Below are 18623 nucleotides of genomic sequence, written 5' to 3'. Positions count from 1 at the left end.
TGAAAGTCAGAGATTAGCCACTAGGCCTCATTTTGAGAAAAGCACTTGCACAAACCTCTACATTTAGGACATATATGTTCACAAATATGTTACTATATCAGAGCTGCTTTGATGCTATTCTAAATGGACACAGTGCATTTTCCTAAACCTGAAGCTTTCAAAATATCAGAAGAAACTCATATTGGATTAAATTCAAAAGTCAAGGATGGAAATGTTGTTCTATGTTATAAATATAAATGTACCTGTATTATATAGGTGATACTTCCTCCAGACCCTGTATCTTTGTCTACTGCTTCTATCTTGAAAATGCTGCTTCCGGGAGGAGTGTCCTGTAAACCAAAAGATGTGTTCTTAACAACTATTATTCATAGCATTGATTTAAACATTTAATTTCAAGACCACAGAGTTGACCTAAGTTCTCCACTGCGTATATGGATACATGTATTTAGAACTGAATCGTGCATATCTATCTATCTATCTATCTATCTGTCTGTCTATCTATCTATCATCACCTATTTAAATACAGATGCAAAATATACATTGTATTCTCAATGCAAAAAGAAAATATAATGTATGTTGTTGTAGGGACCCATAGGGTTAAGCTCCCTATGGCTTAAAACCCTACCTCTTCACACCTCTATTGTTATTGGGTAAAGCCCTATGTACTCAGGTTACAGTTAGAACCATTATCCCTATTGGTCCAGTTAGGTTGTTCACACCCCCTGCAGACTGATATAGTGTCTAGCAGGAGGGTGTGACTTCCTCTTTGGCTGCAGGCTGTCTTCCAAGCACCACTCCATTGAGCCTGGAGGCAGACCTTAGGCCCCAGAAGCCATTGTACCCCAGAGGCTACTATCCCTCTGGTGAAAGTCGGGGACAGGGCCCCATGAACGAGGTTAGCAAGCACAGCAGATTGTTTAATAGCACTTTCTAGGAAAGTGACATAGTCAGCTCTAGCTAGAAAGGGCAGCTTAAAGCCCCACCAAAGGAGTGATTAGATCCAGGAGTATTTCTCCTATCTGGCAATGTTGCCTCAGTGTAGGGCCACGGAGTAGAGATAGTGACAGGCAGGATAACCCCTGATCCCTACTCACCCGGAGGACTCATCCACTAGAGGTTATCAACCTGAAGGAATAGATACCTACTTGGACTACCTCTAAAGGGATATTGGCTGAAAGGTGTGTTTCCTTGCCCAGACTCTACCAAGAGGTGGGATAAAATGGTGCATACCCGCTCTTCTGCTTCAGAGAGTATTCACACTTTACCATCTACTTTGCTTGTGTTTGTGAGTATGAAAACCCTGCTTAACATCTGTGTCTTGGATCAATAAATCTGTATTATAGTTCACCATAAGAACCTCTCTGGCATCCATTTATACCATCTGCACTACACAGTATCAGCAAGTTGTAGTTCACCTATACCCCCAGTTCCTATCCAGCTTTCTTCCAATTAGTGAAGGCCTAGCCTAAGAAAGAGGATCTCATGTAACACATGCTTTCCATATCGCTACTAGCCTGGTTTTCACCATAACATAGCCAAAATAGTGTTACATAATGTATAATGTAATCTGCAGATTTCTTTGAACAGTAACTATAGCAAAGTGCTGGAATATGTATAGCTTAATATTACACTGATATGCATTATACCTGGTCCTCCCCCTACAAATTGGTTTTTGCATAAAAAAAGAAAATTTAATTGTACACATCTTTTCAATATACATTAAATTGTGCAGTATTGAGCAGAATATTTATGGGCTTATTTATCAATTTTCAAATTTGTGAATTAAAGTTTGTTTTTCTAAATCGAATAAACTCGCATATCAAATGGTTGCTTATTTATTAATAAGGAAAAGTCGAATATCTCAAATCTCTCGAGTTTCCGACCTCTAAGAACTCAAAAAACTTGAAAAAAATTGAGTTTGAGAATATGGCTTGACTTTGCCTATAACATTTCCTATTGACTTCTATAGAAACTCACAAGCTTTCAGATGGAAATTTTTTACATTTAAGTTTAAGGTTTTGCACTTAAATACCAGACATTTAAGTTTTTGAACCATAACTCGAATTCGAGTTTTTTAAGAGCAAAAAAAAGTAAATTGAGACAAAATTATAAACAAATTCGACCGTTGATAAATCACCCCCTTAGGGGCTGATTTATTAAAGTACGACAGGTACGAAATGCAAAAAAATCGTATTTGTTCGTACTGTGCGTATTTTCTGTGACTTTTTCGTATGTTTGCACAACGTTTTCGTACTTTGCGTGACTTTTTCATACTTTGCGGCAAAATTTGTGCGACAAAATTGTATTGTCACGCTGAGTAGGGAAGTTTTGGATTCATTCAAGCTTCGGTATCGTGACTTTCCTTGGCCCAGGTTGGAGCTGCAGAGTGCTATTGATTCCTATGGGAGGCTTCCAAAATCATGCACAGTTGGAAAGGTTTTCCCGCTGCTTACGATCGTTCAGATACGAAAATTTTGTGACTTTCGGATCGTCAATACGATATTATCGTGACTAATACGATGTTTTGTAAGCATTTTAAGATATTTGCGATCATCAGAAATTATCGTATCTAATCCGAATTTTACCCATTTCGGGATTCAAACTCGTACTTTGATGCCCCTTAGTGTAACAAACCTTTTGTTACATTACTTACTACAGGTTCAATTTGTTTTCTTTCTTTTTTGTTGTTTTTGTAGTAGTTTTGCTTAACTCTCTTTCATTCCAGCAAGCAACTGTTTAGTAAACAATACTTTTATATCTCCACTCTGTTTCTGCTAATGAAGAACACTGCAAATTTAGTAGGGACAGTTTGTTATTTCTAAATCTTGGGGGTTTGTTGGAAATAAATCCCTTTGTAGTATAGTATAATATAGTAGTGATTCAACAACTAAAAGACCTTTAAACCTTCAGCCCTGATCTTAGTGGGACCTTGAACACTGGGAGAGCTATGTGAATGAATATACTAATTTTACATATTAATGTTTCTAATACAGATGATTTAAATCATACCTCAGGTACAGTCACAATATATGGCGTATTGAGGAACTCTGGGCTTTCATCATTGGCATCAGTTACCAGAACTCTGACTTTTTCAGAAACCTATAAATCAAATAAAAATATGAACTAAAGTTATCCTTTAAAGACCTTGAGCCTTATTTACCAAGGCTTGAATACAAGAGTGCAAAATTGCTACCCTTAGTGCTCATCCTGAATTACATATACCTGCAATGGACCCCACAACTAGAATAAAAAATAAAATAAAAATGGATACACATTACACTTTTGTGTCTCAAGAAACAGTTCTACTGGTGGATATTTAGAAGGTCATTTACTTAATCTAACTAATCTTTTCACACTAAATTATCATGCCAGTGACTAGTTTTTAAACACAATAATAAAAGTTATATTTTACTGGAAATACCTCCTCTGGTACTGATACTGGTTGAGGTGAAATATGGGCTGTCTGTCTTAGTTTATTCTTCATAATGCCTAGTTTCACATAATACAACCTGGCTCACTCAGCCTCAGCAGGACAATAAGTTTCTGATGTTCAGTATGGAGAACTGTTTGAAACACATTATTTGATGTTCATAGCTCAGTGCCCAAGACAACCTGGCCGACATCTTTCCTCTGCATGTGTGCGCAGTGACATCACAGGGAGGAGGCATGCAATGGTAACTGCCAGCAGGGGAAAGAGAGCACAGAAGAGGTATCTGCCTGTACCTCCTCATCGTTGCACCCTAGGCATGTGCATCTTCTGCCTACCCCTAGTTCCAGCCCTGATATACATCACCACCCTGCCTCTGATGTCACTCACCCCCAACTTCACCAACCCCCTGCCCAGACTGACGAACACAGAAAGGCAAAAACCTTATGTTATGCACGTGTAAAATGATCACTGCTTCAGAAAAGGTCTGCATCCCTTGTAAGCAGGTCAAAAATGTAGGGATACTGCTCTTAGGGTATAGATTTAGGAAATGTTTGCATTGGAATCAAAAAGTGTTTGGTCATTTTAACCATTTACAACATAATTTTTCAGTAGTAATTTATAAATAATGGGCCTAATAGAGGACAGGATGCCATGTTATTTAGGATGACATATTGGTGTTGTAGAGTGGTGTCTTTTAGTTCCAGCAAAGCTGTTCAGAAACATGAGGGTCTGTTACAAGAATAGACATAAGGGTTGATTAGGGGTCATCCTCTTTGGTTAGCCCTGCTGACTTGCAGTGCTGGGATCCTATCTGCAAAGGTTTGGATGTTCTCCCTGTGCTTGTGTGGGCTTCCTACAAAAACAAGCAGGTCAACTCTAGTATAAATAAATCTAAAGCAACTGGACTTGTTAATTAATCATTGAATTTCAATGATTACTTAACAAGTCCAGTTGTTTTGGATTTATATATACTAGATATACCATTACCTGGATGAATGAAAATCATCATAGTCAAGTAGGTTAACTGGTTCCTGATAAAACTGACCATAATGTATGTGCATGTGATAGGGACTTATATGTGAATGATGTATCATTTCTGGAACTGATGTGAATAAAATGACTGGAAAATTGACCATCCCGACAAGGTGACAATTGTATTTCTCATATATCAGACATTTTAGGAGCAACTACCTTGGAAAAAGTGTACTTGATAAACTGCCATTTCTCTAGAACAAGAAAAACATTGTTTTATCTACAGTACATCTTGGCCCTTTCTTTTATTATTAACACATTTTTTATAAAGCAACATATTCTACAGTACTGTAAAATAAAGGTAAGTACATGAAAAATACAATAAATAAATATGTTCAACATGCAGATACAAAAGCAACAACCATTCAAGAGCTTACTAGATGTAACAGAAAAAAATAAAAATAAGTCACCTGCTTTGGCATGCATCCACAGAAATACATGCAGACACACCAAGACATAACACAAAATATGATGATTTAATGCTCCTAGCAATCCAACCATTTATAATAACATGCTGAATTTAGATGGGAAGCTTCAAAAGATCGATTTATATTATTACCAGTGAAACCATTTCATTATGCTGAGGGAAATAAGGTCTTCATTATACCAAGAACACTTTATTTTTATACTTACTTTATTTATCCCATCTGAAATGCTGACAATGACTTCAACCTCATCTTGTTTCTGCAAAACAAACATTTATTGCATCCTGATGTATTAATCCTTGAATATATGCCCTTTTACAAATTTAAATACAGCCACAAATGAACCATCTTTACCTGCAATATAGGACAATTTTGATCAAGTGTTATTGAAAATAAACATAGTAACATAGTAAGTTGGGTTGAAAAAAGACATACGTCCATCAAGTTCAACCATAATGCCTATATATAACCTGCCTAACTACTAGTTGATCCAGAGGAAGGCAAAAAACCCCATCTGAAGCCTCTCTAATTTGCCGCAGAGGGGAAAAAAATTCCTTCCTGACTCCAAGATGGCAATCGGACCAGTCCCTGGATCAACTTGTACTAAGAGCTATCTCCCATAACCCTGTATAATAAGATTGTCCACATTGGTTCAGCAAATAGAAATTGAACATTTGTACTGAGAAAGCCACTGCAATTTAACAAAAACTCAGTTTACATTATTGGTATGAAGCCATATGGAAAAGATGGGACATACATTAGCGAACTATGATCTATTCTATTCTGCAGGGGAAAACTGCAGGGAGACCTCACATGTGTTTGAGACCTGAGAGTTCAGTCTGATACACACAGTTTCATTTGATGCATCTCTCTCCTGATGTGCCATAGGGCAGATTTAATTAAGTGTGAAATAAGAGCTCACCAGTTCAGCCACTCTGTTCATTTCAATGGGGTTTTCTAAGGAGTATTTTTTCAAGGGAGAAAAATAAACAGGTCTTTAAAAATCATATAGAAATGAGCAGGGAGTGGAGGAATTTCACAGGGGCAAAGCTCTAATTTCACTCTGATAAATCTGCCGCTATGAGAAAAATGCATGCCAAACTGTATTTTCACAGTCTTCACCTGGCCTCCCTATAATGCATTTTCTTCACCTTTCCCTCACTACTTTCATTACCAACAGACAGGTTTTGTGTTTCCAACCAAGCTTTTGCTCTCAGCCTTTAGTATATTTTTTCCTACCTATTTTTATTTGCCCACATCACAGTATACTTTTTTCACAACCTCCTCTTCCAGTATCTTGAATATTTCTCCTTCCTATGTTTAGCCACCCATCTCTTTCAGTAATGTAGAATAACTACAACTTTCTCTAATATCATACTATGTTTTTTTAGCATACTTTTGGTTCTTACCTCTCTGTCAAGTTCCTCAATTAATGTGACATTTCCATTGTCCGGATCAACAGCAAAATAATGTTTGGAACCAGGTTCAAATGTGAGCCCAAATGTCACAGGATCTCCATCGGGGTCGCTTCCATTTAAAGTATAGATGTACGAACCTTAAAGAAAATACTAGATTACTAGAACAAGAGCTTTAATCTGCCATTCATTTACCATAAAATCAGAGGTCTGCCATTTGACCAGTTACATGGCACCATTTTATAGTATCAGAGAGCTAGTCAGCAAAGCATTGTAGCAAGGGTAAACATAAATACCACAGTGGTGTTTAAGGGTGCTGAAATTATTTATGTGCAGGGCTGCCATCATAAATCATTGGGCCTCAAATAAAAAAATCATCAAAGGGGCCTATTGGTCAAAAACCAAAACATACATTGGTGGCCAGGGGTCCTAATGGACCCAGGTTTTTCATTGAAAAAGAAGTCTACAGCTCATTAAAGGCAGGGGGTCCAGGTAATCAATGTAAGTGCAGCATGGCCGGACCCCCCTTAAGAACCACCAGACTTGGGACGACTGATGGTCCCCCTGATAGTGGCCCTGGTTATGGGGCCTATTTTAAATCTACTTATCTGACCAATGACATTGTAATAGATTACAGCTTTAGTATAAATAGAATAAAATAGCATTCAGTAGTACAATCTAGCCTAATGTTATTGAAGCTGTCCATTCTAAACTCACCAGAACCATTTTGATATATATTATTATTATAAAATTAAATGGTAAAATATTTACTTACCAATGGGTGTGTCTTCAGACAAACTAAGTAGGGCCATGTTTCCATCAGTGCTTCCGGGTCCATTATCAAAAAAATAGGGGCCATAATTGGTATGAGCTGGAAAAAATATATCAGCATTGTTAAGAGACTATTTAATGCAGTCATTTTGATTTTTTTTTTCACGCATATTTCTGCTTATATTACTTTATATAATAATATGCAACAATGACACCAATAATAATAATCATAGAGACCATTGTAATTATATTTAAATTATTTATGATTTTGGATGCTATATAAATAAAACACAAATATATAAATAAATAATTAAATAAGGATTTAGATAAGGGTTTGATTTTTATACCATGTAATATTTGGTATAGTTTAGTTTAATTTTTAGGAAATCTATTTTCTTTGTTGTGTTTAGTTAGTGGCTTAGTTTTTTATGGCTGGTATCCTATTATGCACTTTGGACATTATATAGTGCCTTGAGTATGGCAGTAAGTTGATTATTGGATGCAGAAAGATTTATTTCAATGTTTTTAGGTTGTAGGATGTGTGAGAAGCCTTTAGGTCTCAAGGCCATGTCTATTGCATTCAATAAGCTTACGTTAAAGCAGTTTGCAACATTTGAGATAAAGGTCATTTTCTTTATCATCAATATAATTTCGGCCTTAAGTTTCAAAAGTTTTCTTTTGTGTACCCTAAAAATTCCATTTATATTTTAATGACACTTAAAGTTTTAAAAATAAACAATATCCCAGATTACCATAAACAGAGAGTGGGTAGTCCCATAATTATGGTGAAATTATGAGGGTAAATGCTGTATTATGGGTGAAAAAATATGATTTGCATTCAAAATTGCTCTTTGTCATTGCACTTGCATTTGTAAGTGAGTCCTCTAGAGTAACTGCATCATTTCAGGGCCCTTTAATAAAAATTAAATAACTTTTTGTCATCAAAAAGATGGCTGATAAACTAATTCTTGGTTAAATGTTAGTCAGGTATTAGGCTAAAAAATAATAAGCAAAACATTCTGCTAATCACCTTAGTTATCCCTTTTCTTGTGTGTTGTATGATGACATTGTGGCAATTCTTTCTCACTAAGCTGTTGTAATATGAAATATACAATGGATCTTCTAATTGTTTGCCTCACTTTCTGTTTTTACTTTTCCTTTGAGCTTCTTTGCATTTTAGCAAAGCTCCCATGACAGTGAAGATTTATCAAATTGACACATTTATCAAAGCAGATAAATGTGCCAATTAGTCCAAATATTTTTGAAAGACTTGAGCAGTTGGAACAATTCATTTTCAGTAAGTGTCAGATTATAGCATTGCTCAACATACTAACACCTACCTGTGCAATTGTTCATTTCAGCATAGAAAATAATTTCTTAAAGGGGAACTACACCCCCCAGGTCAAAAAGTCCCCTTAACTGGCCTGCCTCGACCCCCGCCCACCTCTCCCTTATCGCATAGTCTGTAACTTAAAAAACTGGCCCCATAGAAAACCCCCAACCTAAAAGAGCAGCGCAGCAGCATACCTAGGCGCCATCTTCCATTCAGTCGCACATACGAACCCCGATTGAGCATGCACAGTTGAGGCTAGTATGAAATCAGCTTAAATTGTGCATGCTCAAGCAGGGTCCGTGTCACTGGAGAGACCCAAAGTATGTTCGACTGAAGGAAAGGTGGTGCCCAGGTATGCTGCTGTGCTGCTCTGCACTTTTAGGTTGGGGTTTTCTATAGGGCCAGTTTTTCAAGTTACAGACTTAAGGGATAAGGAAGAGGGGGGGGGGGGGGGGGAGTCAAGGCATATCCATTTGGTATTTTCCAATAACTTTTTTGGGTCTTTGCTTGGAGTGTTCTTTTGTCTTCATTGGGAAGGTTATGCCACTATAATGACTCAACAGAAGTTGGACCTTTCATATACAGTACACTTATATTTATACTACAATCACTTGATAAAACACAATACTGATTTACCAACAAAGGTGCTAAATTGTAATTGACTCAGATCTTTGCTTTTCTGAATTTTGGTAGACCTTTGCCAGCAACAATAAACGTGGGACAGACTGTACCATTTTATGTGAATGGGGCAGAATGTACCACTTGACTCAGACAGTGGGCAAACAATACTATTTTACATGGACGGGGGTGGACCGTACCACTTTACACAGATAGGAAGTAGATGTGGATGGAGGGAGGCAGCGGACAGCGGGTGGTTGACCATACCGTTTTACTTGATGGTGGTGGAACTTACCACTTACGCAGATGTGGGGGTGGACCATATAATTTTACACAGATAAGGGGCTAGGCCATACCACTTCATGTGGATGTGGTGGACTGTACCATATTACCCAGAAGGTGAATTGACTGTTTCACTTTACGCAGATGGGGGGGCAAACCGTACCACTTGACGCGGACGGAGGGGGTGGACCGCACTACATTTTGCAGACGGGGTGCAAACCATACCATTTTATGTGGATGGGAGGTGTACTGTACTACCTTACGCTAATCGGGGACAGACCATACCATTTGACATGGACGGGGGGTGGATCATACCACTTGATGTGGATGGGGTTGAACCATAAGTAGATAAGTAGATAGTGGATAGATGGATAGACTCTGCCACTTAAAACTGGGGCAATGAGCTAGTCTGTACCACTTGATGCTGTGGGTATACGCTGTGCCACTGTATTCTGTGGGTAAGAGCTGTAAGTGAAATACTTTGTACATAAAGAATTCATAAAAGTGAAGATAGCCCTTTTTGAAGTAAATGTGATGGTAAAACAGGTGTAAAATACTTTCTTTATATTCACAAATATAAATGCGCCTAAACTAGCCTACAAACAACTACACAACTGACCTAACTAGATTAAGAAGCTTGAGCAGTAGGATAAGCATGAGAATAAGACAGATGGATTAAGTTTATGGTTATTGTACAGGCCCGAGGCAAAATAATCTCTACCTTACCATGGGCATCCAGAATAGATATATTTATAAGATAGTGACACAATTTGAGAAAAACTGCAAGGAAGATAAACCATTCAAGTTGACACTTGCTGTTCAGTCGTAAGCCTTCATTTTTGGTTGGGCTCACAGGTCATAAGTTAACAGATACAACGTATAAACATGGTCTTAACAATACTGCCCCATTCAATCTCTGCCCCTATTTTAGAAAAGGTGGCAACCCTAGCTAGGCCCCACCCTCTACTTTCCATACTTTTCCCCACAGTTTGAGAACTGGTCTACAGTATTTATTTTTCATATAGAATGAGATTGAGATATAAATGAACTGACTAATATTTTAGATAAAATGTCCACCTGCAAATCACATGGAAAAATAAAACTGACAAGACACAGAAGGTATATCCAGGAGACAATTGCTCCATGATAATTCAGTTAGTGATAAAACCGTCCCAAAAACAAAGCAATAAGGGTTTATTTACAAAGACCAAAGGAAATCATCCCTTAATGCACTTCTGGCTGCACTCTGCACCATGCTCTGGGACCCCCAGTTGTGGCTTGTGTCCTGTGTCCCTCCCTAATGTGTGAATCCTCTTTCCCTCCCCTCCAGAAAAGAGTGCAGAGACATGCAGCAATTCAGGAAGGCAGTGTGCAAAGTGCAATACAATTGCTAATTGAGGGGCACACTGCCTTTACATAAGTAAATTACCCCTATAGTATATGTTGCCAGTTACAGATAACAGAGAGAGATAATGGGAATTTTGTTTTGTCTAAGGGGCTGATTTACTAACCCACGAATCCGACCCGAATTGGAAAAGTTCCGACTTGAAAACGAACATTTTGCGACTTTTTCGTATGTTTTGCGATTTTTTCGGATTCTGTACGAATTTTTCGTTACCAATACGATTTTTGCGTAAAAACGCGAGTTTTTCGTATCCATTACGAAAGTTGCGTAAAAAGTTGCGCATTTTGCGTAGGGTTAAAACTTACGCGAAAAGTTGCGCATTTTTCGCGTTGTATCAGGTAAGTGATTACAATCCCTGGGTAGTGCCTAACTTTTTGGCACCCCCCAGTGATCATACCTTTCCTTCTCCTTTAAAGTATTATAAAACAACAAAAAAAGTTTTGATAATAATTGAAATATGCAGACAAAATTACTTTCTTTCTGGGCTCCTATCAAACCTAGATATACTCCTATAAAAAAATTGAAGTAATTTATGTGTCTTATATGACTTTTAAAATAATTAACAGCAATCCATAATATTTAGATTTCAGATTAAAACCTATTCAAATGGTAACTATGTAGTTACTTGTTATATTAAATGCTGAGAATGAAGAATGTTTATATGTATGCATTCTACAGTCTACATGGCAAGAATTGGAGGGCAGAAATGTTGTTGCTGTTCTCTTCATTTATTATACCTGTGTATTTAATGTATAATAAAAATAAAAAAGTCAGATTTGTTTTCATTAAAAACAAATTTGGTACATTAACACACACTCTTCTCACTGAGCCCTTGTTGATATACTGTATATTGAATTTATAAAATGTACATCTATTATGTTCCCTTTAAAATAATTGACAAAGATGTGAAATATTTACTTTACAGATTCAAACCTATTGAAGTTTGAAAATATAATACTACAATATAATACTCTGAATCTTAGAATCAGACACTGACAGTACTAAAAAATAAATAAATAAAAAGATCATAAAATTTAACCATTTTGCTAATTTTTTATCCTGTATTTATTCAAATATTTTCAGAGGGTTTTCTCAGTGATGCAAACAGTAAAATTAGTTTTGGGCTTCAATCACTATTTTTTATGGCTGGATTGTATTTGTTCACCCATGGCATTGTTTAACATTTTTAAAGAAATTAATATTCTGCATTATACATAAGCCAATATAAATGTTGAATGAATTGAGCCCTAAAATTATCATCTGAAATTAGTCTGTAGTTTGAGAAAGGTGCAAATCCAAAAACCATGGGTAATATATTTTAAAAGCATACTTTTAACTGATATATTGTTTTTTTCAGTTTTCTTTATCCTTTACATTAAAATATCACATAGCAAAAGAGTTATAATGACCCCCCCAAAAGACTCAGCTCAGGATTGGGCAATTTTAGGCCAACCGGCTTTTTAAATACAACTCTCAGCTTTAAAAAAAACAAGATGTTTTATCTTTCTTAAAGCTTAACTGTTACCAAGCTGTCCACCAATCTTACACCAAATATGAGCAGCCTGTGAACCTATAAAAATAACAAAACTTAAGTTAAACCCTACAGCTTCCCTACTGTTGTTATGCTACATCTTACAGGACTCCCTGGAGCATTTAAACATTTTTTCAAAATGATTTTTGTGCAGGAATGTATTTGGCATTTGGAACAGGCTATTTGCCAGTGTTACTAGGCTCACATTGCTTCTTGCAATTTTTTACTCAGATTAAAGGAACAGTAACACCAAAAAATGAAAACTTTATAAAGTAAATGAAATATAATGTACTGTTGCCCTGCACTGGTAAAACTGGTGTGTTTGCTACAGTAACACTACTATAGCTTATTTAAATACCCTGCTGTGTAGCCATGGGGGCAGCCATTCAAGCTAGAAAAAAGGAGAAAAGGCACAGGTTACATAGCAGATAACAGATAAACCCGGTATAAAACAATAGTGTTTTATCTGTTATCTGCTATGTAACCTGTGCCTTTTCTCCTTTGAATGGCTGCCCCCATGGCTACACAGCATTTTTCTTTATATAAACTATAATAGTGTTTCTGAGGCAAACACACCAGTTGTACCAGTGCAGGCAACAGTACATTATATTGGAATTTCTTTTATACACTTGAATTTTTTGATGTTACTGTTCCTTTAAGTGCTTCTGCTCTCAGTCCCTGGGCTCTCAGTAGCTTAATTTAACGTGGGTCTATCTATGGATCACAGAAATCTAATTAATTGTAGGACTGATGCTTACCAATTCATCATTTGTTTAAACATCATACAAACACTACCAGACTTACATGAGTATTTGTTAATTAAACACAGGAGGAAAAAGTGAATTACAACATAAAATCACAAAAGGCACAATAAAATTAACACATGGTTCACACAGTAATATTTAATCAGATACAGAAAATGCACAGAAACTTAATTTACCATGTTTCTAACTAAGGCATCTGGTGTCATTCCCAAAATTAACTTTTCTGAAGCACCTCAATTAGCCTTACCAATGGCATGAAATAGGTTAAAACCTTACACGCAAGAGAAATATTTAAGACATTTCAGTACTTTCAATAAATGCTGTATGTATAATAGCCAATATAGGTGGTGTAACTGGTCTGAAGCTGTTGTATACCCGCTAAGTAGAGAAAATAATTTGTTCACCAAAATGTAGTCAATAAGAAGCTAATAGGTCAATATTGTGGATTAATGACTGAACTGAGTAAAATCCTAGTTCTTTTTATTTAGTTCATACCTTACAACACTAGACAAAAATACAAAATGTTATAAAATGTTCAATTCATTGTGCATCAGCTAAAAAAACTATTAAAATAATGTTTCATGCAACATTAGTTATTGAATAAAAACATTTATAATGCTTCTTTCATACAAGATATTATTAGCATAGCCCACCTTTCCTTACTCTGAGAAGCCTGAAGTCAGAGGGGTTAAAGCCCCTTACTATGAGCATCGTTAATAAACATGGATTAACTGCCTTATGCTCAGAGCTTCTTTGTCTGGATTGTAGTTTCACTTACCTGATAAGCAAATGTGGAATAAGGAAAAAAAGATGCTTGGGCATAGGTTCCACTCATGCTTCATCATGGAAGGCAGCATTATTTGAATCTTTATTTCTAGCAGTTTGTATATTTTTTGCAGGGACTACAGAGGTTGGTACCTTTCAGGGCAGCGTAACGAGACAACTCTCTGAGCAATGGGTGGTAACAGATGTTAAGATGCTAATCCGATGACACGTCTTATTTTTCTCCTTCCTTCTATCTAATTAGACCAATTACCTTGCAAGGAACTGAGGGACTTTTTCCCCAGAGAAGCTGCCTTATTTACAGTTTGCAGTTTATGCAATAATTGAAAAAACTACTGTTTAAAATGCCTAGAAATTAGTTTTTTATTCGTCTTTTTTTAAATAACACCCTGGAATTATCCTTTACATAGACAGAACAACTGATTTATTTTAATTTACAAGGATTTAACAGTGAATTTGTCTTTTCACTGGTACAGTTTTTGGAATGTGCAAGATAATCTTGCTTAGAAATTGATTAGCTGTGGCCTTTCTTTGGTAAAGCAAAACTGAAAGGACTACAGCTACCGAGGGGAGTGATACGAATTATGCAAACAGGATAGCTGATGTATCTAACCATTGGGTTACGGCATGTATCCACTGATATGCTATGTATGATTAAAAGATTTCATATTGTTCTCCCAAATTTATGGTAAAAGGCTGTGAGCTGCATTTAAATGCAATCAAAATTTACACAGTTTGGGCCAAAATAAAAAAATAAATACAATTTTTAAATTAGTGCAGCAACGCTAACCACTGCACCACCATACTGAGGGAACAGTATTACAGGTAAGTCCTTTTTGGAAAAGGAAATGCAAAAATAATTATGATTAAATCTTTATCCAGCTGAGTTTTAAATATTTTTTTTTTTGTCGACTGCATGTTTCTAACCTTGATCTGATCACGCACTTTTTGCTTGACACCTGTTATAGGATGTGACCTGTGCTACTATGACTAGGCTACACTCTTCCTGTTAAGCAGAGCACTTACCGTGTTACCAAGCACGTACAGCAGGTTCCAACCAGTTTTCTATAAAATTGAATTACATGAGAATATGTTATCTAGGGGGAAGATTTACTAATCCATGAATCCGAATCCCGAAAGGGAAAAAATTGTATTGGAAACGAAAAATTTGCAACTTTTTCGTCGTCCTCGCGATTTTTCATATTTGTCGCGACTTTTTTGGCGCCGTCACGACTTTATCGTATTTTGCACAATTATTTTGTCGCCGTCGCGATTTTTTCGGATTGCTCGATATTAAACTCCAGAAAACCCAATCCGATTTTTTCGCGACAACGACGAAAAAGTCGCAGAAAATATCCGAAAAAGTCGTGACGGCGGCGAAAAAAATCGCGGGACATAAGAAAAAGTCGCAACGGCGACGAAAAAGTCGCAAAAAATACCGATCATTACGAAAAAACGCCTTCGGACCGTTTGTGGATTAGTAAATCTCCCCCTAGGTTTCCTGAACTGAACTTAAAAACACTGAAGGCACTTTTTTCATTTTAAAACTAATAATCTTTGCATGTTATTCGTGTTACTTAATCACTTATTAGAATTCACCATTATACTGCAGGATGTCATTCCAAACATGTGCTAGTAATTTCAGTACCACAACTAATGATAATGAGCGCATCTATCAAGTTCCATCTTCCTTTAGCTGACAAGATATGGTCCAGAGATTTTGTTACAATTAGATGTATAATGAAATCATTTATTTGCATGAGACTTTAACAGCAAATTTCATATAAAAATAACTTGAAAAGGAAAGCTATACAAAAAATATATTTTGCCAGTGACTTAAAGGGATACTGTCATAATTTTTATGGTATACTTTTTATTTCTAAATTACACTGTTTACATAGCAAATATGTCACTCTGCCATTTAAAATATTATTCTTGAACCAGCGAATGTATTTTTTTTTTGTTGTAATATTGGTGTGTAGGCAGCCATCTCAGTGCACTGTGTCTGAGTCTGAGCAGAAGGAGCCAGTGCTACACATTAGAATGGCTTTCATGTAACCTATTGTTTCTTCTACTCCCGTGTAACTGGAGGAGTCACAAGCTGAACTTTGATTTGTTACTATTGAGTGCCATTCTGATATCTACTGGGAGCTGCTATCTTGCTACCTTCCCATTGTTCTGCTGATCGGGTGCTGGGAAGGGGGTGATATCACTTCAACTTGCAGCTCAGCAGTAAGGGCTCTGGCACACAGGGAGATTAGTCGCCCGCGGCAAAACTCCCTGTTCGCGGGCAACTAATCTCCCCGAGTTGCCTACCCCTGCCATCCCACCGGCGAACATGTAAGTCGCCGGCGGGATGGCAGACGCGGCGGCGCGATTTCGCGCAAATCGCCCCGCCGCGTCTGCCATCCCCCCGGCGACTTACATGTTCGCCGGTGGGATGGCAGGGGTAGGCAACTCGGGGAGATTAGTCGCCCGTGACAAGGGAGTTTTGCCGCGGGCGACTAATCTCCCCGTGTGCCAGAGCCCTAAAGTGTGACTGAAGTTTATCAGAGCGCAGGTCACATGGTTGTGGCACCCTGGAAAATGAAGAATATGGCTAGCGCCATGTGAAATTTCAAAATTAAATCTGTATTTTTGAAAAACTGATTTCAATGCATTTCAATACCATTTTTCTTTCTTTTTATACATATATTTTATCTGGAGATCCATGTGCCCTAGAGGGGCTGAGCTGCCAGAGAAATACATTATGCACAACAGAGATGAGGATCAGCGCTGTAAGGGTGGAAAATGTACTCACTGCTGTTGTTATAAAGCTTTGTAATTTTGGTGTCAACATAGCACAGTGTAAAACTGTGGAATTAAAAGAGGTGTTAGTTTATGCCACTTGTTACATCATAATTTCTTTGGCACCTAATTTTATCTATTTGATTTAATTGAGTTATTCTAGGTCTGAGGAGGTGTAAACTAATAATATAAATAATTATATATTTATAATATAAATTAAACTGTTAGTCTGATGTAAAAGAAATATACACTTTAGCTCTTTGTAGTACATATTTTTTTACACAAAGTATATGTAAGGTTTAATTGCAAGCAGACAGAGGACTGTAGGCAAGCAGATCCGCTTCTTTCAGCCTGGCCAAAGCAGGGCTAAGAGAGACGGATTTACGCATGTGTGCCCTTGCCCCAAAGGCTGTTTTTGCTGGTTTGGCTATAATTCTGTTATAAGTAACGCTGACTTATATTCACCAGGCAGATTTAGTTTAGATTTGAACAAAAATGAAAGAAAGCAGGTATACATTGCTAAATTATTTATTTCAATTAATTAACTAATCATGCATCTGCATTAAAGGGAATATTTCCATCTCACAATGCATTGTAAGAATGTGGTGTGACATAATGTGGGTTAAATAACACACACACACACAAAAATTAAAACTGGACTTCTCTGTATTCAAAATTATAATTGCTCATTATACGGAGATAATTGGATGACTACAAGACTGTTAATTTATTCATTTCTGAAGTGTGAAATAAAAGTAAGAAAGAAAGAGTAAGTTCTCCACTTCAAGCTTTGTTTTACCATCTTGAATAGTGTACACAATTTTGTAGACTGGTAGCTTTTAATATGGCAAATACAATGTGCTGTCAAGGAAAATCAAAAGTATACATGGATAGAAATAAATGATTTAATTATTTTACAACAATCTGCTCTATTTATTATAGGAACTTACTAAACTGTAATGGATGTATAATAATTGTTTTTTCTTACAAATGGTTTAAACTAAAGCTATACTAAAGAAGTAGGCTATAAATGTTGTACATTATGTTTTAGTCTTCTGTACCAATTATACCAGTTAACATCTGCCCATAGTTTACAGCATAAGTGTGTTGGTAGCAGCTAGGGAAAATGTTTTGTTGAATGTTTGGTTAAATATATAAACAAACATAAGAAAACAATAATTAAAGGAAGACTAAACCCTAACAATACAGTATATAACAGTATATTGTATATATTGAACTTATTGCACCAGTCTAAAGGTTCAGCATGTAGTAGTAGTAGTGATCCACGGCTTTATAATTTTCACAGGAGCTCCCTATCTTGGATTCTGTTAGAAGTGTCACTCACATGCTCAGTGTGCTCTGGAGAACTGTTAAGAAGCTAAGGTAAGGGGTTATCGCAAATTATCAAGTAGAAATAAAGCTGACACCTTTTAAGAATTAAGGTTTGAGGGGGTGGCAAGGGGACAAACTTTAGGGTATTACAAATTTACTGTGCCTGGCCTTGGCAGGTGTGCCACATGGGGAGGATCTCACCCAGTGGATAAATGAACATGCAACACATTTCAGCCAGAAACTGCTTGAGTAAAGCAAAATTAACTTTTTTTTTTTTTTTTTTTTTTTATAAATGGGACCTGTCACCCACACATAAAAAGCTGTATAATAAATGTCCTTTGCAAATTATACATGAAACTCAAATTGATTTTTTTTATTAAATCATCCATAATAAATGTATTTTAAAATCAGGCAATATTCGACATAGAAGATTTTTAATTGCAATTACATTCCATTCAGCACTTCCTAGATGTTGCTTAGATGGGACACACACAAGATTGTGGGGGGTCTCCACAATATGGCACCTGCCTGCTTGCTGTGATTGTAAATTCCAAGACTGAAGGGAACAATTGTAAAACAATTGTGCTATAGCAAATTTTACTCAAATTCGCCAGGTTAGGTTCTACAATAAAACATTTTTATGAGGCAGATACAGGAAACAAGAACAGAAACAAAAACAATACATTGCAATTCTAACTAGGTATGCTGGATATCT

The 18623-nt window shown here is 36.6% G+C and overlaps 1 protein-coding gene across 2 annotated transcripts in view; it reads right to left on the bottom strand.

The window, feature by feature from the left end:
* Positions 1–13951, bottom strand: part of cdhr1 (cadherin related family member 1) — a 66167-nt gene extending 52216 nt beyond the window's left edge. For both annotated transcript variants that reach the window (XM_031906398.1, XM_031906399.1), the window contains exons 1-6: positions 13785–13951; positions 7078–7173; positions 6297–6442; positions 5096–5146; positions 3010–3099; positions 243–329 (exon numbers count right to left, since the gene is read on the bottom strand). In XM_031906398.1, the coding sequence (XP_031762258.1) occupies positions 243–329; positions 3010–3099; positions 5096–5146; positions 6297–6442; positions 7078–7173; positions 13785–13863 (549 nt within the window). In that variant the 5' untranslated portion in view covers positions 13864–13951. The remainder of the gene's footprint in view (positions 1–242; positions 330–3009; positions 3100–5095; positions 5147–6296; positions 6443–7077; positions 7174–13784) is intronic.
* Positions 13952–18623: the final 4672 nt, after the last annotated feature.

This window comes from Xenopus tropicalis, chromosome 7 (assembly GCF_000004195.4).
Source record: "Xenopus tropicalis strain Nigerian chromosome 7, UCB_Xtro_10.0, whole genome shotgun sequence".
NCBI lineage: Eukaryota > Metazoa > Chordata > Amphibia > Anura > Pipidae > Xenopus > Xenopus tropicalis.
The sequence above is the reverse complement of the archived record's forward strand: the minus strand, read 5'-3'. Positions and strand labels throughout refer to the sequence as shown.